The sequence below is a fragment of the Electrophorus electricus genome, chromosome 1 (genome assembly GCF_041902795.1).
Source record: "Electrophorus electricus isolate QZ-2024a chromosome 1, ASM4190279v1, whole genome shotgun sequence".
Lineage (NCBI taxonomy): Eukaryota > Metazoa > Chordata > Actinopteri > Gymnotiformes > Gymnotidae > Electrophorus > Electrophorus electricus.
In genome coordinates, this window is record NC_137497.1 from 21,481,834 (window position 1) to 21,508,335 (window position 26,502).

Sequence of the window (26,502 nt, forward strand, 5' to 3'; positions counted from 1 at the left end):
AATGCATACAGTCCATATGAACACACTCTGGTGGAGGATAGCTCCATCACAGGGTGAAAAGTTTCACTTCACTCTGGCACTGGAGCTAAAATGCTAACAGCTCCCCTGAGGTGTTCAGACCATGGTTCAGAGACAAAAGATAAAAACAGACCAGCTGAACTGGTTTCTGGTAATGAAAACTGCCGTGTAGAAATTCCAAACTGTACAAAACTGAAGCCAAATCATCTGAGTGCTCATATTCTCTCTCTCTCTCTCTCTCTCTCTCTCTCTCTCTCTCTCTCTCTCTCTGTACTCCTCCTATGTCTCTCTCTCACCATCTCTCACTCTCACACAGACATGTGACAGCAGCACTACACCATGATGGCTCTCTCTCTGTCTCACACAACACATGTTGATAGAAAGTGTTTCATTCTTTTCAAGCAGCTAAACTGGTTTCTGGTGATGACAAGTGGTTGTGTCTCAGTTCCAAACAGAACTTAAACAGAAAAATCCCCAGTATGAATTAAAACCTACACTGTTAGTGTAGTGACCTGAAGTGCTAACTTTACCCATCCAATGTTATCTAAACACTTGTACAGTGATGTTAACACCCGCAGTGTTAATACACCTCTTACAGTATTCATGGTGTTTACATATTTGTATTTGTGTCTGTCTCTGTGATCATGGTTGTTTCTCTCTTGTTTTCTGCATCTGCTTCCATGTCTTCCTGTGTCTTCTGTTCTCACCATGTCTGCTCTAGTGTCTTCCTTCTTTTCCCAACACGCACACACAGATGGACATATGGTATAAACACACACATGGAGGGAGATATGATATTCACAACAAGACTTGTACTTCCACTCTTGTGATGTTATGGGACTGAAATGTGCTCATACTGGTTTGGCTCCTTCTAAAGAGAAAAAAAAGGTGCAACTAGATTATCGTTCAGATCATAACAGGAAAGAAACAGAGAGTGTGTGTACAGATGGACTGCAGTGAAGAAACAGAGCATGTGTACAGGTGGACTCCAGTGAAGAAATAGACAGTGTGTGTACAGGTGTGTTTATAGTAGTAATAAACAGTTATGATCAACAATTGGTCAGTTATGTTGCTACAGTAGTGAAAACTCAGTAGTGAAACAGTAGCTAAAGTGAGTGTGTTGACAATTAATTAATCTGGACATCCTGATGAAGACAGATCCAGACATTCTTCCTGAAGACTTATAGACTGAACAGTAAAGGTAACACTGCTCCCATGCTTCATAGATATTGCTGTAATCTTGTGTATTTCTCTCTGTAATTAATTATGGCTTTCAGTAAGATTCCTAATACCAATCATTAGCCACATTCCTAAAACCAGTCATACGGCCAGATTCCTAATACCAATTATATGGCCAGATTCCTAATACCAATCATACGGCCAGATTCCTAAAACCAACCATGTGGCCAGATTCAGAAAGCCTATCATATTTACATTTACAGTAATTATAGTATTTAGAAGATGCTCTTATCCAGAATGACTTGCAAAATTGCTTTGTCATTTACTCATACAAAACATCCTAGCCAGTACAGTAGGTTAGAGTCCAAGATACCAATGATCTAGAATACAGGGATCACTGCTGATGCCTACAAGTACAAAATACATAAGGTCTATCTTAAACAATGATAAGTGTAATACACAATAAGTGCTAGGGTTTGTTAAACAACATCAGTGTAATAAACAATACCCTACAATAAGTATTAATTTACTCAGGGTCAGTTGTCATTTAAATATTCCACAAATAGTTGGGTCTTCAGTCTGCGGTTGAAGACTGCAAGGGACTCTGCTGTCCGGACAGCAAGTGGGAGTTTATTCCACCATCTTGGAGCCAGGACAGAAAATAGTCTAGTTGCTTGTCTTCCATGAGACCTGAAGCACGGTATTTCAAGCCAAACCTTACTTGAGGTTCGAAGTACTCAAGGTACGAATCAAGGACCATTGACCTCCTGTATGAAGGGGCTGGTCCATTTTTGACTTTGTAGGCAAGCATCAAGGCTTTAAATCTGATGCGTACAGCTACTGGAAGTCAATGAAAGGAGCACAGCAGTGGAGTAATGTGAACTTCAGAAAATTGAAGACCAGTCATGCTGCTGCATTCTGGACAAGTTCAGAATGAACTTAAGGACAAATTCACATCCAAGAATACCTAGATCTGCAGGAAAGTCCACATACCTGGACTACTGGATTTGAACCTTTCCTGTACAAAGTGTTGCAACAAGACCAAACTCAAATAAGGAAAATATTCTTTATTAATTCTAATGTATCCTACAAGATATTTGATTGTGTGGACTATGAATCCACAGTTTCCCTCAGTGAATGTAACAGGTTCCGCAACCTGAACAGTTCTGAGAGTCCCTCTTTAGAAATTTATGTGAACTTTCCATATGTCTTTGAAATGTTCTGAGCGCAAGCGGAGACAGAGTCACAGTATGGGGAATGCAGTTTATTAGAGAACACACGTAGTCCATAGATGTAATTCAAAGTACAAGCCGTATATCCAGAAAATCATCTATGTTTATACAGTATATGACATACAGCTGTCTTTACTGTCTGTAAATATATTCTGTATATGACATACAGCTGTCTTTATTGTCTGTTTATTATCCACATCTGACTCCCTGTTTCATTGAATTTCCACCACAGTATGCATGTATATACTGTATATGATATACACCTGTCTTTATTGTCTGTCTACATATATACTGTATTTGACATACAGCTGTATTTACTGTCTGTGTATATAATGCATATGACATACAGCTGTCTTTAGTGTCTGTATGTGTGGATATACTGTGACACAGCTGTCTTTACTGTCTATATGTATGATGTATATTCTGTATATGACATACAGCTGTCTTTATTGTCTGTATGTATGTATATACTGTATATGACATACAGCTGTCTTCTATTGTCTTTATATGTTTATATACAGTATATGACATACAACTGTCTTTATTGTCAGGATGTGTGATGTATATACTGTATATGACATAGAGCTACCATTACTGTCTGTATTTATGTTTATACTGTATATTGCATAGCTGTCTTTACAGTCTGTATGTATATACTGTATATGACATACGGCTGTCTTTATTGTCTTTATGTATATTTATACAGTATTCGACATACAGCTGTCTTTACTGTCTGTATGTATATACTGTATATGACATACAGCTGTGTTTATTGTCTGTGTGTATATATTGTATATGACACTCAGCTGTCTTTATTGTCCGTATGTATAATGTATGGCCTACAGGTACCATTACTGTCGGTTTGTATGTGTATACGTTATGACATAGAGCTGTCTTTATTGTCTGTTTGTGTGTATATACTGTATAAGACATACAGCTGTCTTTACTGTCTGTATGTATGTACTGTATGTGACATACAGCTGTCATTACAGTCTTTATGTATTCTTTATACTGTATATGACACTCAGCTGTCTTTATTGTCCGTATGTATAATGTATGGCCTACAGCTGTTTATTGTCTGTATGTATGTTCATACTGTATATGACATAGCTGTCTTTACTGTCTGTATGTATGATATATATTCTGTATATGACATACAGCTGTCTATTGTCTGTTTGTATATTTATACTGTATATGACATAGCTGTCTTTACTGTCTGCATGTATATAATGTATATGACATACAGCTGTCTTCTATTGTCTGTATATGTTTATATACAGTATGCCTTTATTGTCTGGATGTGTGATGTATATACTGTATATAATATACCGCTGTCTTTATAGTCTGTATGTATATTTATATGTAATGTTGAGCGATAAGGAGGCGGACGCATGTGCGGAGAGGAGCGAGATTTATTATGCCCAAATCCAAAATCAGAGTTGTTATCGTAGTCTAGGCTCAAAGAGCCAACACGGAGAGCACGGGGATATATAAGTAGACAAAATAAACACACGAAGGCAAACTGGGAAGCAGGCTATAACTAAGGCTAGGGAAAACTCATGGCTAAGAAACACGGAGTACAAACCAACAAAACCATAAAAATAAACATGCAAACATTCAATGAACTAAACACATACACAAATCATTCAAACAATGAACAGCAACAACCAAGGCACACAACAGGGATTAAATGCATGAATTTCACCAAAACTAGAAACGAGGGACAGGTGTAAGCAATCAAACAAGGTGAGCACAAAACGAAACTATGGAACGGAACGAAACACAAGACAAGGAAAACACGGAACACGGAAGATGGAAGGGACTGAACGTGACATTATACATTATTTGACATACAGTTGTATTTACTGTCTGTATGTATATACTGTAAATGACATACAGCTGTATTTACTGTCTGTGTGTATATACTGTATAAGACATACAGCTGTCTACTGTCTGTATGTATGTACTGTATGTGACATACAGCTGTCATTATAGTCTTTATGTATGTTTATACTGTATATGACATACACCTGTCTTTATTGTCTGTGTGTTTATATGTATGTGTATCTGACTTACAGCTGTCTTTACTGTCTGTATGTACATACTGCATATTACATTCCGCTGTCTTTACTGTCTGTATGTATATACTTGTATTTGACGTACAACTGTCTTTATTGTCTGTATGTGTGTATATATACTGTATATGACATACATGTATCTTTACTGTCTGTATGTATATTCTGGAAATGACTTACAACTGTCTTTACTGTCTGTATGTGTGTATATACTGTATATGATCTATAGCTGTCTTTACTGTCTGTATGTGTGTATATACTGTATATGATATATAGCTGTCTTTACTGTCTGTATGTGTGTATATACTGGATATAACATACAGTCTTTTGATCCCCCTCAAGACACTAACACTTTCTGAAATCTTCATACAGAATTTCTCTGTTGTTATCTACAGGTCTGCAAAGATGCACCATAACAGATAAACTAAGACATTTACCAAGACTCTGCTGGTTGTGTGGTCTCCTGTAACTCAGGTAAGGCTCTGACCTTAAGTAAAGAAATTAGGGTGCTAGTAACACCTACATCTTGCATTTGATTCACAGGGTGCACACGTACTGTCACACTGATACACATGTAAGCCACTCTGGAGAAGAGTGTCTGTAAATGTGTGTGAACAAATGAATCCTTATTAAATCCTCGATAAATCAGTTTTCTTACTGGGTAACTCCATCACAATTGTCAGATTTTCATAACGATTGTACCAAGGGTCGAGTTCACGCAGACACCTATAACAGAGCCACAAACATTTTCATTACATGTTTACATACTTCCTCACATATTTGTTTCTGGGTTAAATTTCCTGTGTTTAAGATCAACATTTTTTACTCGTAACTACTACTTCTTTTTGATAAACACGTGTCAACCTCTGAAATAATGTGGATTAACCTGTTTATTGCTGCTGTGTTTCAGTTGAATGTTGTTTCAGATTGGTCATGAACAACCAAGAGAAAACAAGTCAGGAGAACAATTCCAATGTTTGAAACTAATCACTAGGGGCACTGTTTCACATATTCATTAAACTGTCTCATTGAATTTGTGATGAATTTGAGTAAGAATACATCATTTTTATATATATTTTTTGTTGAGTCAGTTTGAGTGTCACTGGGCTGTCAGACCCACAGGCTGTTAGTTGTGTTGTGTATTGTGAATCTGGCCCATGGGCTATGTGTTGTGTATTGGGTGGGCTGTGTGCTGTGTGTCTGCACCAGAACAGTGCAAATGCACTGTAAGGCACATCCATTAGTATTGTGCAGGTCATACCTCAGTCTACAGTACTACACATACAGTCTGATTACACATACACATACACATACACATACAGTCTGGTCCTCCATGTTGATTGGGTGTATGGCAGTGTAGTGTCTGTATCCCTGTCACATCTGGTCCTCCATGTTGGTTGGTTCTCCTTCCAGCAGCAGTCTGTGGGCTGTCTGTGGGCTGCCATCTCACCCTCACAGGCCTGTTCTCTGATCACTCCCATCTCACCCTCACAGGCCTGTTCTCTGATCACTCCCATCTCACCCTCACAGGTCTGTTCTGTGATCACTCCCATCTCACCCTCACAGGCCTGTTCTCTGATAACTAAATATATAGTTTGATTTTGTGTATCACACAACTTTGAAAATCATCTCATTGTATCACTCGGAATTTCACATCTTATTCAGTAACATTCCAATGCTTTTTCTTAATTGTGAAAGCCTATTAACTCCTTCCCCACCAGTAAGGCTGTTTCGTAATCAATGTTTTTCTGTCTGTAAATGTGTTTCTATACTGCCATCTTGTGGTCACTGATGGGCATTTCAATGTCCATGGTGCCATTTGTGTAAAAATAAATAATCTATTATAGTCATGTGACATTAGTGATGGGCAGATCATCAATAACTGCCCCACTAATTTAAATGTGAATTTAAATATGTGTATTCAGAGTAAAACAAGCAGACTGTATGACCTCAGACTATCAGTGTTTTCATAACAGACCCACACAGTGGTAGTGAGAGATGACAAACAGGTAAAACCCAGTGAACACACATCAACACTTTACTCAGTCCTCTCCACATCACTCACACAGCACACTTCACCCAACACACATTCTCTCCTCTCCACATCCCTCACACAGCACACTTCACCCAACACACTCTCATTCACTCCTCTCCACATCCCTCACACAGCACACTTCACCCAACACACTCACATTCACTCCTCTGTCTATTCCTGCACTGTGAACATAAACCATTGAACATGTTTGTGAACCTTCAGTAATCTGGAGTCTGTTGTCTAGAGTCAGGATGGACAACATTTCAAAACTACTGCTGGACATTCTAGAGGAGCTGAAGATAGAGGACCTAAAGAAGTTCCAGTGGCATCTGACCAACAATGTAGAAGATGACAAACGCATCCCAAAATCTCATCTGGAGAATACAGACAGACTTGATACTGTGGACAAGATGGTGCAGAAATATGACCCAGATGGAGCTGTGAAGATCACACTGATCACCCTGAAGAAGATGAACCACAACCAACTGGCTGAAACCCTGAGAATCCAACACAGTGAAAATAAAGCAGGTGAAATCATGTTCACTTTTTAAACTCACTATTTCAGGATTTTATATGTTCATAGCATTTGGTTTTGTTTTGTTAGTGAACTCAATAGACAAAGAGTGAAGTTGAAAACAATGCTTAGTTAATTTACAAAGTAGAATGAGACAAAATTCAAAATAATCTGGTATATTAATAAACAAACATTGCAAACAATATGTTTTGAATAAGAAATGTTCATTAGCAACAATGAGAAAAGTGATGTCAGTCTCAGTTTAAACATGAGCAAATCACAAATGTAGTCCAGTAATGATGAACAATGTGTTTGGCACAGACTGTATAATTTACAAAATGCATAATAACAAATGTCCAGGTCTTCTCAAACATAGCAGTCACAACCAAAAAATGCACACAGGACTCACAGTTAATAAAGTAGGTTTTGTGTTTTATATTTTCTGTTCTTTACTCTGATGTCTTCTCTCACAGGTGGAGAGAAGACTGCTAAGACTCCAGCAGGTAAATTCAACCCAGTCACACCTTTAGGCATGAGATTATATTACAACTTTAAACAACATGAATATCACATATACTACTGCCATCATTCACATACACACATCACATACACTACTGTCGTCATTCACAGACATACATCACATACACTACTGTCATCATTCACATACTCACATCACATACACTACTGTCATCATTCATATACATCACATACACTACTATCATCATTCACATACACACACTACTCATTCACATCATTCACATACACACATCACATACATTACATACACTTCTGTCAGACTGCAGTTATTAAACAGTCCCTCAGATACTGCACAACATTATAGTTCAGGCAATAATTAAATCTCAAAATTACTGCACAGCTTTAATGTTGTTACACCTGTTAATATAATTACACAGTCTAAAAGAATTGCAGTTTCCTGGATCTAGCTACTTAAATCTTTATTGAAGGCGGCACAAACTTTTTTTTTTTTAATAATTCTATTACATACCAGAACTGTGAAGGTTAAAGCACAATAGTAGTGAGAAATCTCTCCCCAGCCTAAACGCATCATGTTCATTTATGCTCTTTTGATAACAAATCTCATTCAGGGGAGACAAAACAAATAATGGGGGGAGTCCTCCTCTGGTTGATATCCAGCACAGCAGAAACAATACAAACAATGAAGAACAAAATACCTCTTCACACTGAGCACTGGTAGACACTTCACCTCTCCCTTAATGTTTCAGTACCTCTTAATTAACACACTGACCACTGGTAGACCCAACACCTCTCCCTGAGTGTTTTAGCACCTCTTCATTAACACACTGAGCACTGGTAGGCACGTCACCTCTCCCTTAGTGTTTCAGTACCTCTTCATTAGCACACTGAGCACTGGTAGACACGTCACCTCTCCCTTAGTGTTTCAGTACCGCTTCATTAACACACTAAACACTGGTAGACACATTACCTCTCGCTTAGTGTTTCAGTACCTCTTCATTAACACACTGAGCACTGGTAGACACATCACCTCTCCCTTAGTGTTTCAGCATCTCTTCATTAACACACTGAGCACTGGTAGACACATCACCTCTCCCTTAGTGTTTCAGTACTTCTTCATTAACACACTGAACACTGGTAGACATATATAACCTGTTACAGCCCAGCATACATAAGACAGTTAGTGCACAAGTAAAGCCCTGTACACACTCCGTGGTTATAAACTAATGGAGGTAGCACTGACCAAAGAGAGAAGACAAAGCAAAGCTGCAGAAAGTAAGAACTAAAATCCAGCTTGATTCAGTTAAGGACTCACTGAGCCATTACAGAATGTTCTATCTCATAACAATAATCAAAACTTTGACTCTCATTTGGAGTCTTTTTGATGTCTCCTTATTTGTTACTACTACTGATAGTTATTCTACTCTACAGTGATAAACAAACTTCAGAGAGAACATGATATAAAGTTAACATTTTGAAACTATACTAAACAGGCACTTTTCTTATTCACAGGCTATATGAATCACAACGTTTTCTTCCCACTTTTTAACAGGTGGAAGAAAAAGTGATCTCAGTAGTAGGAGAATGAAAATAAAATATAAGGAAAAATTTGAGAAGTTGTATGAGGAGGCTCCACTAGAATGTGATCGTGTGCCTATAAAAGACACTTACACTGAAGTTTACATGATCAAAGGATGCACAGGAGGAGTGAACACAAAGCATGAAGTGAGACAGGTGGAGGAATTCTACCCCAAAACAGAAGAAACACCAATCACACTCAGTGACCTCTTCAAAGTGCAGTCTACTAAAAAGAAGCATGGTACTAAAGTCCTGACATTGGGAATAGCTGGAGTGGGAAAAACAGTCTCTGTACACAAGTTCATTCTTGACTGGGCTGAAGAGAAGTGCAACCAGGACATAGATTTCATCATATACCTCCCATTTCGAGAGCTGAACTTGATTAAGGATGAAAAGTACAGCCTCTCAGAACTACTTCTTTACTTCCATAAAGAGCTCTGTTCTGGAGAAGAAAAGGAGATATTAAATGAAAAACATAGGCTGCTTTTCATACTGGATGGATTGGATGAAAGTAGAATTCTTCTAGATCTTCATCAGAAGAAGGTATCTAATGTGAATGAAAAGACTACTCTTGATAAACTAATAACCAACCTCATAAATGGAGAACTGCTTCCTTCTGCTCTCCTCTGGATCACTTCACAACCTGCAGCAGTCAGTAAGATAAATGACCAATACTTTAACCCTGTTACAGAAATCCGTGGATTCAATGACCCACAGAAGGAGGAGTACTTCAGGAAGAGAATCAGAGATGAAGATCAAGCCAGCAGAATTATATCACACATTAAGACTGCAAGAAGCCTTCATATCTTGTGTCACATACCTGTTGTCTGCAGGATCTCAGCCACCGTGTTTCAGAAAATGCTGAAGGAAGGTGTGGACATGAAAAATGCTCCAACAACTCTGACAGAAATGTACCTACATTTCCTGCTGTTTTTCACAGATCAAAAGACTAAGAAATACAACACAAAGCAAAGCACTAACGATGCAGTTTCATCTGAGACAAAAAGAGCAGAGGTGCTTGATATTGTGAAGCTTGGAAAGTTAGCCTTTCTTCAGCTGCAAAAAGGACAACTTCTGTTCTATGAGAAAGATCTGGAAGAATGTGGTATCGATGTCTGTGAGGCTTCAGTGTACTCTGGAATTTGTACTCAAATTTTTAAACAGGAGGGGAAGATCTACAGCTTTGTGCATTTAAGCTTCCAGGAGTTTCTTGCTGCTGTATTTGTGTTCCTAACATTCAGGGATGAAGGCAACCCACTCCTTAAAACCCCACTGGAGAAAATTAAGTGGAAGTTAAAACACAGACTGTGTGATCTGCTCAAGACAGCAGTAGGTAAGGCCATGAGGAGTGAAAATGGACACCTGGACCTTTTCCTCCGTTTCCTCCTCGGTCTCTCACTGGAGTCCAATCAGAAGCTCCTGAAAAGTCTACACCCAGAACTGGACATCAAAGAAGAGAGTTTAGAGGAGACTGTGAACTACATCAAGAAAACCATCAAGAGAACAAAATCCTTTGAAAAGACTTTCAATCTATTCCACTGCTTGAGTGAACTGAAAGACATCTCTCTGATAAGTGAAATACAGACCTTCCTGAACTCAGGGGACCTCTCAACACAGACACTCTCATCTGCACAGTGTTCAGCTCTGGTGTTTGTGCTGCTGATGTCAGAGGAGATTCAAGAGAAATTTGAGCTGAAGAAATTCAGGCCATCTGATAAAGGACTGAGGGAATTACTTCCAGTGTTGAAAAATACCAGGCAAGCTCTGTAAGTATCTTTTGGATTAATAATTTTAATTGTTAAAGGTTTTTATTACTGATGCTCCTTCTGTAACTAATCAAATTATGTGAATGTATTTCTCAGTCAGAGCAAAGTGAACAACAATTTTCATTTCCAGTGGTAAAAGGTTGTACTGTAAGTATATTTTGAATGGTGAACTTTGGGGAATGGCTTTTCTGACAGCCACAACATTAAAGAACAGACAAGCCTTTATCTTAAGAGCAGACCAGTGCATTCCAGAATGACTGCAGTGTCTTCCTACCAGTTGGAATGCAACACATGACTGTCATTCTGTAATTCAAATGTCCCACTGGTTTCTCTGGCAAACACTCAGAAAGCCACACTGAGTCAAGACACAGGAGTGTTCAGCAAGGAGCTCTGTATTTTTTTTTAACAGAGACAGAGAATATATATACATTGTGTGTGTGTGTGTGTGTGTGTGTGTGTGTGTGTGTGTGTGTGTGTGTGTGTGTCCAGCTATGGTTGGTGCTCTGTGAGCATGTATGTCTAGTGATGGTTGGTGCTCTGTATGTATCTATGTATGTCTAGTGATGGTTGGTGCTCTATGTGCATGTATGTCCAGCTATGGTTGGTGCTCTGTGTGTATGTATGTCTAGTGATGGTTGGTGCTCTGCGTGTGTATGTATATCCAGTGATGGTTGGCACTCTGTGTGTGTGTGTGTGTGTGTGTGTGTGTGTGTGTATGTATGTCTAGTGATGGTTGGTGCTCTGTGTGTGTGTATATGTCCAGCTATGGTTGGTGCTCTATGTGCATGTATGTCCAGTGATGGTTAGTGTTCTGTATGTATGTATGTATGTCCAGTGATGGTTGGTGCTCTGTATGTATGTATGCATGTCCAGTGATGGTTGGTGCTCTGTATGTATGTATGTATGTATGTATGTATGTATGTCCAGTGATGGTTGGTGATCTGTGTGTGTGTATGTCCAGTGATGGTTGGTGCTCTGTGTGTGTGTATGTCCAGTGATGGTTGGTGCTCTGTATGTATGTATGTATGTATGTATGTAGGTATGTATGTATGTATGTCCAGTGATGGTTGGTGCTCTGTGTGTGTGTATGTATGTCCAGTGATGGTTGGTGCTCTGTGTGTGTGTGTGTGTGTATGTCCAGTGATGGTTGGTGCTCTGTGTGTGTGTGTGTGTGTGTATTTCCAGTGATGGGTGGTGCTCTGCGTGTGTATGTATGTCCAGTGATGGTTGGTGCTCTGTGTGTGTATGTATGTCCAGTGATGGTTGGTGCTCTGCATGTGTATGTATGTCCAGTGATGGGTGGTGCTCTGTGTGTGTATGTATGTCCAGTGATGGTTGGTGCTCTGTGTGTGTATGTATGTCCAGTGATGGTTGGTGCTCTGCGTGTGTATGTATGTCCAGTGATGGTTGGTGCTCTGTATGTATGTGTGTGTGTATGTATGTCCAGTGATGGTTGGTGCTCTGTATGTATGTATGTGTGTATGTATGTCCAGTGATGGGTGGTGCTCTGCGTGTGTATGTATGTCCAGTGATGGGTGGTGCTCTGTCCTGTCTTAACCTCCTCCCCTTCCCCTGCACCCAGTGCAGTAACCCAGGGGTCTGTGGTTCTGATAGAGTAGCTGTGTGTAAACTGGCTGCTGCTTCTTTTTCAGCTTTCCTTTTTCAGGGAGCATAGATGAGGGAACAACACTGTGTGTGTTGAAGTCACCACACTAGAGTGGAACAAGAAACTGAGCATGTAATTAAATGTACTGTAGGTTATGAGATCAAAGAATTTATGAGACAGGTGAGATGGGACAGGTGAGATGGGACAGGTGAGATGGGACAGGTGAGATGGGACAGGTGAGATGGGACAGGTGAGATCGGACAGGTGAGATAAGACAGGTGACTGGAGTACTTCATTGTGAAAAAATTAAATGTATCAGACAAATAAACTCTAGTAACAGCCTAGCAGCACATGTAGCGTAAAGTGAAAACAAAAAACACTGCAAACAACACACCAGCGGTAAAAATTTTGAATTTATTTCACCAAGTACAAGTCTATTTATTAGTCCAAACACCATGTAGTAGTAAAGTTTAGCCTGAAATGAGGTGAGGAATTGCTGAAGTACAGAAGAATTATTATTAGATAAAGCATAAAGAAACACTAACCAGGTAGAGAATTATCAATGTAAAGAACCAGACTAACCAAGATTGCAAAAGATAAGGCAATGAACAACACGAACCAAACATACCAAATGACCCAAGCATAACATTGAACACAGCAGAGCAGCAGTAACAGAGAGACAGTACACAGCACACAGCAGAGCAGCAGAAACAGAGAGTCAGTACACAGCACACAGCAGAGCAACAGTAACGGAGAGACAGTACACAGCACACAGCAGACCAGCAGTAACAGAAAGACAACACACAACAGAGCAGCAGGAACAGTGAGACAGGACACAGCACACAACAGAGCAGCAGTAACAGAGAGACAGGACACAGCAGAGCAGCAGTAACAGAGAGACAACACACAGCAGAGCAGCAGTAACAGAGAGACAGTACACAGAATATGTGGTGGAGTTTCTGACCTACTGAAGGCTATAATCATCTGTTCCTCATGTCTGTCATTGCAAAAATCTTTAACCCTTTTCGTTGCTTCCCATAATCAATGTTAGTGGTTCAAACGGTTTCCACAGTAAGTGCTCCAACCCAACTGTTGCTCTTCCAGGCACTTGGCTAGACAACAATAAATTAAGCACTTCAGCCAACAGATTCTTTTCCACATCCTCCTTACTCTCTCCCTTAAGATAAGATGAGGAAATGCAGCCTCAGCTTCATCTAAATTAAAACAGTCAGCTGATACAATTTAAGATTTATTGACTCTAGCCACTGCCAACACTCCACACCTGCAGAGTTTCTATATATTTTCTCAAGTCAAAAATGTGTTCGTGCTCCCTGCGTCTCACTTAACAAATCGCTATCCATATGATTATTTTCTAATTTGCTTCGCTGAATTCCATCAATTATTATGTTGACTTAACCATAACTTATTTTAGTAAAATGAAAATTTACACTATTCCAAAATTCTATTAATCGCCACTCACATTGTTTATATTCTTATCCTGTAATACTTTAATCCCACCTTCTCCTACTGCTACTATTTTAATGTGTCTGTAATATGTACACTCTCTACTGCTGTAACTGTCACCGGTTTTATATACTGTACCTCCATCCGTTACTTTATTGTATTTATTACTAAAACCTCATTAATATATTTTGCGTGTATGCATTTTATAATTAGATGATATTAATCACGTTTAAACAGATCTGTCTGCGTATCCATTCACTTCCTGCACTTTTAAGACGCCCAAGACCTACCACAAAACTCTGTGGACAAGGTCTTAATACCACCTATGCAGAATGTTTCAAACACGACTTCTGCTTACCTATAACGGTGCACGTGTGTGGATTCAGACCCTGCTCACAGAACAACGCAGCTCTGGGCCATCTATCAGCTGGTGCTGATAACCCTACTGCTGACGGTGTGGGTGCGTTTGAAGAGAATAGCCGGTCCCATCTTTATTCTGAGCTCAATGTTACAAACGAGGCATAGTCCAGAATATGTCTAACAGTCACACACAACACATATTTTTATACAGTTTTCAGAAGTGATTATGTAATCACCCCACCTTCTTTACATACATCTCCACCACTATGTTCAAACATACATTATTCAATATATGCAAATTGAGATTCATCATTATGCAAGTTAAACTTGACACCATTGTATCCCATTGGAAGATTTTTTTTAAACAAAGATGATCTCAACTCACACCACCAAACATCTGCAAAATGATGTGGTAGGTCAGTATCACTCTGCCCTTGTGGTAAGATAATGAACCTTGCTTAGCCACAGAACTCTCAAAGAGGCTTTCAAGTCTTTTAAAAACAGATCTTTTTCAACACTAATGAAGTTATTTCTCACAGGAACAGTTCAGAGTAATCTGCCTTAGACTTGTACAGAAGCCTGTATCAGAACCTCAGTTCTGCACTTAGAGTCCCAAAAGGTCTCTGACCTTAAGATACCCCAGAAACATTATTCATGTTTTCAGACAGTCTTGCACCTCTCTGCACCTGCTACAGAGAGCTTTAAAGCCTATTATAATTATATCACAGATCACCTCATGAAAATACAGAATAACGATTGGCCTTTACCCCAACACATTTTATTACCTTATTTTTGTATAACCAGAGCTCTGTAGTTTACATACTGAAGCTGAGAGTCTCCTGTGATGTTTATCACTAATGATTAATGATAAATGTAACTGTGAGAAGTGTAGATAATTCACTAATGATTAATCTGTACTTCTCATAGATACATTTATCAGTAATGATTAATCTAAACATGCTGCACTCAACACAAGCAACAAATGACTGAAGTCATGGTGAAATACAAATACTTGATAGCTAGTAGACACTTAGCTTTGGTTAGTTGTCTGCATCAGCAAGTTTTGAATGGTCGAGTAGTCTCCTGTGACTTGTAGACATTGTTGATATCAGAATTGTATGCAGTTACAGAAAATGAATAAACAATAGGACAATAGTAAAGATTGGAATGCCTAAACTGTTATTCATGTGAAGGAATTTCAAAAACAGGAAATGGCATCACACAGGTGATGCCACCATCATAATAGCTCTTCCGTCAAGTGGCACCATTCTATTTGAAGAGAAATACATGGACTTCGTTCATGACCTGTGTCTCATATTTTGTGCATGCGCACACATACACACACACACACACACACACACACAATTAGTAATATCTTTTCATTATCATAAACTCATTTTGTGTTGTCTGTAGATCCTCTGATTGAACTGCATTTTGTACTCTATGTATTTCTTTGCAGACTATCTGGCTGTAATCTCACTGAAGGGTCTTGCAAATCTCTCACAACAGTTCTACAAACAGAAAATACATTGAGAGAGCTGGAGATGAATAATAATGACCTGCAGAATTCAGGAGTGGAGCAGCTCTGTGCTGGACTGAAGAGTTCACACTGTAAACTGGAGATTCTCAGGTGAGTTTCTGTTAATTTATTCTTAAATGGAACCATTATGGTGCACAATTTATCAAATGTGATTCTCCTCTTCTTTAAAGAAATTACAAAACTGCCTTGTAGTGCAACATTAACAGAGTTAAAATAAGGTACTGCGGAACAAAGTTATATAGATCCAGACAAAACATTTCTGGTGAAACTAGCTGCATTTCATTAAATGAACACACTGTGGCCACAAAGAGTTACATTTTACTGCATGATCAGGTTTACACAACTAGTAGTAAAAAATAAAGAAATAATAATAATAATAATAATAATAATAATAAGGAGAAGAAGAAGAGAAGAAGAATTATTATTATTATTATCATATTTATTATTGTTATATTGTTATGTTGTTATTGTTATGCTGTTAGGCAGGCAGTATGGTGGCTTGGTGTTCAGTTCATTTACCCATCAGCATTAGGGTCTTGGGTTTGAGTCCCTCCCTCAGTGAAGTTTCTCTCAGCACTAGGGTCTTGGGTTCCAGTCCTTATCTGTGCAGGTTTCCTTCAGGATCTCTGGTTTCCTCTCACAGTCCATAAACACAGAAGTTAGGTTGATTGGATATTCTAAATTGTCCTCTTTGAGTTTATGTTTGTATAGTGATGGGTGGTGCTCTGTGTGTGTATATCCTCTGATGGTTGGTGTTCTTTGTGCATGTATGTTCAGTGATGGTTGGTGCATATATTGAATAATGTATGTTTGAATATAGCGATGGAGATGTTGTGTGTGATTGTTAGATATTCTCTGGACTATGCCACATTTGTATGTAATGTAATAAATACTGGACCAGCTATTCTTTTCCATTAATTTTTGAGTCTCCATATTTATTTTCTATTTAAAGTGTACTTCATAAATTTATTAGAATGTGGGAAAAATCTAGGAACCACACTAGCTAGCTAATCAATGTTACCAAAACTAAGTCCAGGTGACTAGCAACCGCTATTGGATCTCCACAGGAAATTCTAGTCAGACTGATTCATCTGACACTGTTCATCTCAAAATGTTTCACTCGATTTATAAATGTGTAACTTTCTACATATTTTTGTATATGGTCTGCAGTCCTCTCAGAAATCAGTTTATTAGCTCCAGCTTTATCTAGCTAGCTACATATGAACATTACAGGGAAGTAACCGTTCACTAACTCTGCTCTCACTAGCAAGAATGTTTTGTAGAAAGTGCCCAAGTTAACTAGATATATATTTTTTCTGTCAGATTTTGTGTCAATTTCTTATCCACTTATTATTCAGTGTTCTTATGTCTCTCTTCAAAATTAATCTTGAAGCATCTTTTCCTCAATGACAGTGTTTAAACATAATATTTATTTACGATTTATTCAAACGGATTTCATTTTTGTACATCCTCACTGCAAATTTGGTATTAAATTACATTGGAAGTTGTATTAAAAAGTCTTACATCTGATTTGGGGGTGCCTGCAGACACAGTATCATATAATGCTCTGTGTGTGTGGGGGGGCGGGGTGTATTTGTGTTCACATCCAATATTTTGTGTCAGGTAGATCGAAAGGTTGATTAATTCTCTGAGAATTTGATTTGCCTATTAAAAGAATTGGCATCCAGTTCCCCATAGGGGAACATTAGTATAACTATCTGTGATTCTAGTTATTTGTTAGCTTTAGTTTAGCTAAATAAATGTTTAGATAAAAGTCTTATGAGTAAATGGTGTATTTTCAGCCATTAGTCACTTCATTTAAACCTTCTGGAAGATTATGTGGATAATAACATAGTAATCAGGGATTAGCCACCGTGGCTAATGTTGATTCCTTCATATGTATTTGAATCCGTTTGATACAGAATAAGGAGGATGTTGTTAATAGTACTGCTAGCTAATGGGATACCTACAGCCTAATAGTACATAGTCCAGTGTGCATATATATATATATATATATATATATATATATATATATATATATATATATATATATATATATATATATATATATATTAGTTTCACATTCAGTGAGAAAGTGCAGAACACTTCATCCTTCCTAACACACTGACCTGTTTGTCAGTGTTCCATAGATACTTAAAGTTGGGGTGGACCATCAATACTTATAGTTGGGGTGGACCATCTCAAATTTTGTAAAGTATATTTGATGTATTTGGTTGAATGTTTCACATTCATTGAGAAAGTGTAGCTCTGTCTCTAGAGTGTCTTTGTTACACTGATGTCTTATATTGGCTGGTCTGGACCGCCAGGCTGTGTTAACTGAGTCTGGACTTTCTCAACGTGGTTCTGTGTTTAATATCAGTCACTTTGAGCAGATTGTCTGCTACAATGTTCTGTTTCATAGCCAGTTAATACTGCATTTTACTTTGTACTTGGGTTTGTGTGTTCCAGTGGGTGATGTAGTTTTGTTTTTGAAGTGATATAATTTGTATTTCAGTGATTTTTCTAATTTCAGAGGAATTATGATTTTTGACAGTTCTGATTTCTACCAGATAGTGATTTCATCTGAATCTCCCTCTCTTTTAATGTCAGGGAGTGTAACAGCAATGAGGAGGATTTCCTTGTAGTTTAAAGGGCAGTGAGTCACCGAATCAGATTTATATCAGATTTACATCAGGTTTCATGGAGATTTATAATGTCTTTATCTTTGTGTTATTTGTGAATTCAGTGTTTATACTTTTGTACCCAAACATGGATGATTTTATGCCTTGAATGTTCCATAGAGAGACAGATAATGGTTTCATTATTTAAATGAAGTATGAAAGGAAAAACACAAATACAAACAGATTCAAAGTGAGATAAACCTGTAAAAGTGAAGGAATATGTTGAAATTATATGTACAAATATGTACAATTCATGTATATAAACATACATATTAAAATGGTGTAATGACTAACCTATAAACAGTGATATTTATTTATTTGTCTTTTTATTTATTAATTCATTTATCTATTTATCTATTTCTTCATTAATGAATTGTGACTTTGACATATGAGGTTGAGTATCTGTGTGATCTCTCCATCTCTGTAGTGTTTGTGGAGGGTGGAGTTTGTACTACAGAGGTGTAGGTCTGCTGTTTGGGCTGCATGTTGGGGGTGGGTGGTGATGGCAGGTGTACTTTACTGTGGATGGCTTGCTGGGCAGCTGGCAGAGATGCTCACAGTGTCCTTGTTCAGGTGGACGTGGTCATGAAGGCTGTGGATGCTGAGGTTGGAGTGGTGTGTCAGGTGCACATTAGCCAACAGTGCACATCCACAGGAGATCTCTGCATTTATCTTGTGGATTGTAGCTGGATGGAAGTCTCTACTGGGCAGGATGGTAGAGATGGTGATTTTGAAGGAGGGGAAGGTCTCTGTGGAGGTCTGTGCTACTCTTCTTACTCTGCTACTCTCTTGCTTTCTAAATAATGGGGTGGCTTGGATTACCTGAGATGGCATGTGTAAGAAGCTGGAGGGCATTGCTGGTTCGGGAACACCAAACTTTTGCAACTTTAGATCCTGGGAAAAGCTGTTCCTCGTTTAAGAATTTTCCATTAAAATCAATTAAAATGACTATGCCTGCATCTGGAGGAATATTAGGTTTTTTATCTGACTTAGTGTGGATGGACCGGACGGGGCTCAGTGTGGCAGTCTGTGGTTCAGAGTTGATTTAGTGTTGCTGTGCAGAATCAGAGGTCTGCTGGTTGGCTTTTAGACTTTGTAGCTCCTCCTTCAGGGTGATCATGCTACTGTCCCTGAGCTGTAGCTCATCTCTTTTAGTCTCTGTAGCTCCTCCTTCAGGGTGATCATGGAACTGTCCCTGAACTGTAGTTCTTCTCTTTTAGTCTCTGTATCTCCTCCTTCAGGGTGATCATGGTATTGTCCCTGAGCTGTACTTTCTCTCTGACTGCACTGAGCTCCCTCCTGAGAGCCTCTCTGTCCTTCTGGAGCTCCAACACTTCTCCTCTCAGATGTTTGAATTCTATTGTCTCAACTTCCTGGAGAGAAAGACTTTCTCTTTGCTGGAATACCGTGATCTCCATTTGTCTGTGTTGTGCTGGTCTGGCCTGTGGTGTGCTGGTCTGTGAGGTGTTTTCCCGTCCCTCCCCTGAACCCTGGGCTACGTGGCTACTAGTCTCCTCCTCCTCAGTTACTTTCTCAGTTTCTGCTACTGCTCTGATAAAGGTAAAGTTTTCCTGAACAGAGCAGAGGCCTCACTGCCTTGAAACATGATGGTGCCGTTGTGATAAATGTTCACAGTTAGGATGGTGTTATCCTCATCTTCATCTTCAATGACTATCTGTCTTCCATTACATATGCCCCTTTTTATATTTGGCTTGTTATGGCACAGACAGCTCTGTGGCACGATTCACTGTATTCTGTACATAACAGGAGACTGGTGATGGTGGTTTTGTTCACTGTATTCTGTATATAACAGGAGACTGGTGACGGTGGTTTTGTTCACTGTATTCTGTATATAACAGGAGACTGGTGACGGTGGTTTTGTTCACTGTATTCTGTATATAACAGGAGACTGGTGATGGTGGTTTGGTTCAATGTATTCTGTATAGAACAGGAGACTGGTGATGATGGTTTTGTTCACTGTATTCTGTATATAACAGGAGACTGGTGATGATGGTTTTGTTCACTGTATTCTGTATATAACAGGAGACTGCTGATGGTGGTTTTGTTCACTGTATTCTGTATATAACAGGAGACTGCTGATGGTGGTTTTGTTCACTGTATTCTGTATATAACAGGAGACTGGTGATGGTGGTTTGGTTCAATGTATTCTGTATAGAACAGGAGACTGGTGATGATGGTTTTGTTCACTGTATTCTGTATATAACAGGAGACTGCTGATGGTGGTTTTGTTCACTGTATTCTGTATATAACAGGAGACTGGTGATGGTGGTTTTGTTCACTGTATTCTGTATATAACAGGAGACTGGTGATGGTGGTTTGGTTCACTGTATTCTGTATATAACAGGAGACTGGTGATGATGGTTTTGTTCACTGTATTCTGTATATAACAGGAGACTGGTGATGATGGTTTTGTTCACTGTATTCTGTATATAACAGGAGACTGCTGATGGTGGTTTTGTTCACTGTATTCTGTATATAACAGGAGACTGGTGATGGCGGTTTGGTTCACTGTATTCTGTATATAACAGGAGACTGCTGATGGTGGTTTTGTTCACTGTATTCTGTATATAACAGGAGACTGCTGATGGTGGTTTGGTTCAATGTATTCTGTATAGAACAGGAGACTGGTGATGGTGGTTTTGTTCACTGTATTCTGTATAGAACAGGAGACTGGTGATGGTGGTTTTGTTCACTGTATTCTGTATATAACAGGAGACTGGTGATGATGGTTTTGTTCACTGTATTTTGTATATAACAGGAGACTGCTGATGGTGGTTTTGTTCACTGTATTCTGTATATAACAGGAGACTGGTGATGATGGTTTTGTTCACTGTATTTTGTATATAACAGGAGACTGCTGATGGTGGTTTTGTTCACTGTATTCTGTATATAAATGTAAATGTAAATTATCCTTTTATGTTTCATGTAATTTTCCACGTCTTCCTTGGCTTTATCCGTAGTTTTGTCCTTGTAGTTTTGCTGCAAGATGCTACTGTTCCACTCCTGTTAGCTGCTGTGTGTTTAGATGGTTTCTTGTGTTGTTGAGAAATTTCATCAAAATTGTTGTTCTCTTGTTTCTTACTTGAGAGTTGAGTTGTTGTTTTTTTTTATCTCTTTACTAATTTACTAATTTACTTTGGTTTATCACATTTTAAAACCCCTGTACTTCTAAGAAAGTGTTCCAGTTAAACTTGATAGTTAAACATGACAATACTTTCTCTTATCTGTGTGTGTGTGTGTGTGTGTGTGTGTGTGTGTGTGCGTGCGAGAGACAGAACTATTATCTATGTGTGTGCATGATAAAGAGAGAGACAGAACTATTATCTCTGTCCCTGTGTGTGTGTGTGTGTGTGTGTGTGTGTGTGAGAGAGAGAGAGAGAGAGAGAGAGAGAGACAGAACTATTATTTGTGTGTGTGTCTGTGTGTGTGTATGAGACAGAGAGAGAGAAGGAGACAGAAAGATCTATTTTGTGTGTGTGAGAGAGAAAGACAGAACTATTAGGTGTGTGTGTGCCTCAGAGAGAAAGAGAGAGAGAGATTCAAACAGATCTATTTTGTGTGTGAGAGAGAAAGACAGAAGTATTGTGTGTGTGTTTGTGTGTGTGTGTGTGTGTGTGTGTCTGTGTGAGTGAGAGAGAGAGAGTAAGTGAGACTGACAGACAGCTCTATTATTTGTGTGTGTGTGTGTGTGTGTGTGTACGAGAGAGAGAGAGACAGAAAGTATTGTAAGAGACCAAAGTATTGTGTGTGTGTGTGTGTGTGTGTGTGTGTGTGTGTGTGTGTGTGTGTGTGTGTGTGTGTGTGTGTGTGTGTGTGTGAAAGAGAGCGAGGAAGAGATAGAGCAGCCTGACTGACTGACTGATTGACTGGCGTCTACCTCTCACACACCTGACTGACTGATGGGATCTGCCTCACACATACCTGACCCGACTGATGGGGTCTGCCTCACACTCCTGACTGACTGATGGGGTCTGCCTCACACTCCTGACTGACTGATGCGGTCCCTGACTCAGCTATTAAGCCTCCAGGATTCTCGGTGCACCACGCAGACAGAACTCAGGACCTCACTGGGAAAAGCAAAGGCAGAGGAGAATGTTTCATGATCAGTGACTCATACTGTGAGCAGAGGAATGTAAACACTAGTAAAAGATTCTGCTCTCTGCATTCTGTCCATTCCTCCATAATCACTACTGCAGTGTTCATCCCACCATCATTACTACTGCAGTGTTCATCCCACCATCATTAGTACTGCAGTGTTCATACACTAATATTCACTACTGCAATGTTCATTCCTCCATAATCAAAACTGCAGTGTTCATTATTCCATAGTCAAAACTGCAGTGTTTATTTCTACATAATCACTCCTGCAGTGTTTATTTCTCCATAATAAATACTACTGTGATTATTCCTCTAAAATCACTACTGCTGTGTTCATTCCAACATAATCGCTACTGCAGTGTTTATTCCTCCATAATCACTACTCTGCGTGTCTGCCAACAATATTTTCGGTTTGTATATTAATGTGTTTGTATTTGTGAAACATTGAATGAGATCTGTGTTGTTCTGTTTCCTCTTATGGTGTTAGGGGTGGGATATTTTGATATTTGGACTCTGATTATGGTAACTGCCATTAACTGACTTATGAACCAACCATCCATTATTTGTTCACCTGTCTTAGGTTGCTAATGAATGTTATTTGTCATGTCTTTGTCCATTTTGTCTTTGATGAAGACACAGTAATGTTGAAATGTTGCTGTGTTTGTAAAATTAAAAATCTGAAAATGTATCAGTGTGTTCCAGACCTTTCAAGCTCTTCTTTAAATTTTTATTAGCAGTTCAGATCTTTTAATTCATCATCCTCTGACTGAACTACATTATTTACTGTATCTACTCTTTTACAGACTATCTGGCTGTGGTCTCAATAAAGGGTCTTGCAAATCTCTCACATCAGCTCTAAAAACAGAAAACTCACTGAGAGAGCTGGAGATGAATAATAATGACCTGCAGAATTCAGGAGTGGAGCAGCTCTGTGCTGGACTGAAGAGTTCACACTGTAAACTGGAGATTCTCAGGTGAGTTTCTGTGACTATTTTTGAATGTAAATAAAGAGCCATTTTAAAAAGGTCAGTGTCAACTCCCTTATAGTACAGTATTAAACAAACATTGCCAGGCAAGGCAATGCAAGGAAATGTACACTTTTATATTATATTATAAAGTTCTCTTCTTTAAATATTTCTAAATATAGTTTTCTGTTGAAACCTTGCTGCATTTCATTAAATGACCACACTGTGGAGACAAAGAGGTACATTTGTGACGCACGAGCAGATTTTCAAGTCTAGAAGAGAAACATAACATTGTAAAGAGAAGACACAAATGAGTCCTTGTCCACATGTACAGGTGTATTTATTACAGTGCTGCTTCAACTAGGCGCTTTGGCATTTTGTCCACAAGCTGCATTTTTGGTCACCTGAGAGCAGAAATTTTGCAAAATGTATTTTACAATCACACATGATTCCCTTGTGTTTTTGGGTAGGAGACCCTGTTCTCATTATGATCTACACGGTGTGTTCAACACATGTTGAGGTGAGCTGAACTGACAGCCATGCTGGAGGAAAGAACGCAACAAGTTAATATTCATTCAATAGAACTGAAATGTTTATTGGTTATTCCTTAAAATAAACCTGTGATCTCTCTCCACAGGTGTTTTTATGAAACATGTAGCTGGCTAATATTAGTAACCTTAAGCTTGCCACATTACAGTATATTGTTGGTTATTACACCTAGATACCTTACGCTAACATCAAATTAGCTTGACTTAGGACTCAATGTTGGCTGCTAATTTTTTCATCAATCCAGAGACATCAAACTAAAATAGAACAGTGATGGTAGAAGATGTGGAGTCAGCAGAGAGAGAAACTGAGCAGACAGCTGACAGTAAACTCAGGACATCTGAACACAGTAGTGAGGAACAATGTTCAGCACTGGACGAGTGAACCTGTGGACTTAATTACAAGAGAGAAAGAAAGACACAAGACACAGTAATCAGGAGATTAGGAGGAGAGAAGGAGTGAAGTGTGTGTGTGTGTGTGTGTGTGTGTGTGTGTGTGTGTCACACTGGGTGCCTGATGTACTGTAACAAAGCTAATGAGGCTAATGTTAGCTTCCTTAAATCTAAGGAACTCGCTAGAATATAAAATACTCCTGCTTGTTCGTTTACAGTTAGTATAGAGAGACAGAAAACAACCAGGATGAAGAGAAAGAGTAATGCAATTGCCATGGCAACCTTCTTTAGTAAGAAGACAGCAGGAGAGAGAAAAGGCAGAAGAACTTGATGGTGAAAGTGTCCAGGAGGAGGACATGGAAGAGCGTGAACACAGCAGACAGAGACAGAGGAGCCAGCTGTGTCCACTCTCACTGTAGCCCCACAGGTCTGCTGTAGTGTCAGCTGTGTCCACTCTCACTGAAGCCCCACAGCCCTGCTATAGTGCCACCTGTGTCCACTCTCACTGTAGCCCCACAGCTCTGCTGTAGTGTCAGCTGTGTCCACTCTCACTGTAGCCCCACAGCTCTGCTGTAGTGTCAGCTGTGTCCACTCTCACTGTAGCCCCACAGGTCTGCTGTAGTGTCAGCTGTGTCCACTCTCACTGTAGCCCCACAGCTCTGCTGTACTGTCAGCTGTGTCCACTCTCACTGTAGCCCCACAGGTCTGCTGTAGTGTCGGCTGTGTCCACTCTCACTGTAGCCCCACAGGTCTGCTGTAGTGGAGAGAAGTGAGAAGTGAGTCGAAGTTCTGATCCAACTGAAACAACATGTGAATGGTCCTCTTCTCCCCAGTATTTTACTGCACACATGCAGTCCATGAAGGACAAACTCCAGGGACACATTTCATGTCAACAGCAGACATGAGATTGTTGCCTCACAAACACTTAACTGGCCGATTGTGTCTGAGTCACACACACACCTGACTGACTGATGGGGTCTGCCTCACACATACCTGACTGACTGATGGGGTCCCTGACTCAACTATTGAGCCTCCAGGATTCTCGGTGCACCACACAGACAGAACTCAGGACATCACTGGGAAAAGCAAAGGCAGAGGAGAATGTTTCATGATCAGTGGCTCAGTGTGAGCACAGGAATGTAAACACTAGTAAAAGATTATGCTGTCTGCATTCTGTCCAATCAATACTGCAGTGTTCATTCCTCCATAATCACTACTGCGGTGTTTATTCATCCATAATCACTAATGCAGTGTTTATTCCTCCATAATCACTACTCTGCCTGTCTTCCAACAATATTTTCTGTTTGTATATTAGTGTGTTTGTATTTGTGAAACATTGAATGAGATCTGTGTTGTTCTGTTTGCTGTTATGGTGTTAGGGGTGGGATATTTTGATATTTGGACTCTGATTATGGCAACTGCCATTCACTGACTTATGAACCAACCATCCATTATTTGGTCACCTGTCTTAGGTTGCTAATGAATGTTATTTGTCATGTCTTTGTCCATTTTGTCTTTGATGAAGACACAGTAATGTTGAAATGTTGCTGTGTTTGTAAAATTAAAAGGCTGAAAATGTATCAGTGTGTTCCAGACCTTTCAAGCTCTTCTTTACATTTTTATTAGCAGTTCAGATCTTTTAATTCATCATCCTCTGACTGAACTACATTATTTACTGTATTTACTCTTTTACAGACTATCTGGCTGTGGTCTCAATGAAGAGTCTTGCAAATCTCTCACATCAGTTCTTCAAACAGAAAACTCACTGAGAGAGCTGGAGATGAATAATAATGACCTGCAGAATTCAGGAGTGGAGCAGCTCTGTGCTGGACTGAAGAGTTCACACTGTAAACTGGAGATTCTCAGGTGAGTTTCTGTGACTATTTTTGAATGTAAATAAAGATCCATTTTAAAAAGCTCAGTGTCAACTCCATTAT

At 39.2% G+C, this 26,502-nt stretch overlaps 1 protein-coding gene across 1 annotated transcript in view; it reads left to right on the forward strand.

Moving 5' to 3' along the window:
* Nucleotides 1-953: 953 nt before the first annotated feature.
* LOC145657477 (NACHT, LRR and PYD domains-containing protein 3-like) overlaps nt 954-26,502 on the forward strand; it is a 51,604-nt gene continuing 26,055 nt past the window's right edge. The window contains exons 1-9 of the mRNA XM_081712415.1: nt 954-1,219; nt 4,900-4,978; nt 5,415-6,513; nt 6,784-7,067; nt 7,527-7,556; nt 9,101-10,892; nt 15,782-15,952; nt 23,466-23,636; nt 26,261-26,431. Coding sequence (XP_081568541.1) covers nt 6,503-6,513; nt 6,784-7,067; nt 7,527-7,556; nt 9,101-10,892; nt 15,782-15,952; nt 23,466-23,636; nt 26,261-26,431 — 2,630 coding nt within the window. The 5' untranslated portion in view covers nt 954-1,219; nt 4,900-4,978; nt 5,415-6,502. The remainder of the gene's footprint in view (nt 1,220-4,899; nt 4,979-5,414; nt 6,514-6,783; nt 7,068-7,526; nt 7,557-9,100; nt 10,893-15,781; nt 15,953-23,465; nt 23,637-26,260; nt 26,432-26,502) is intronic.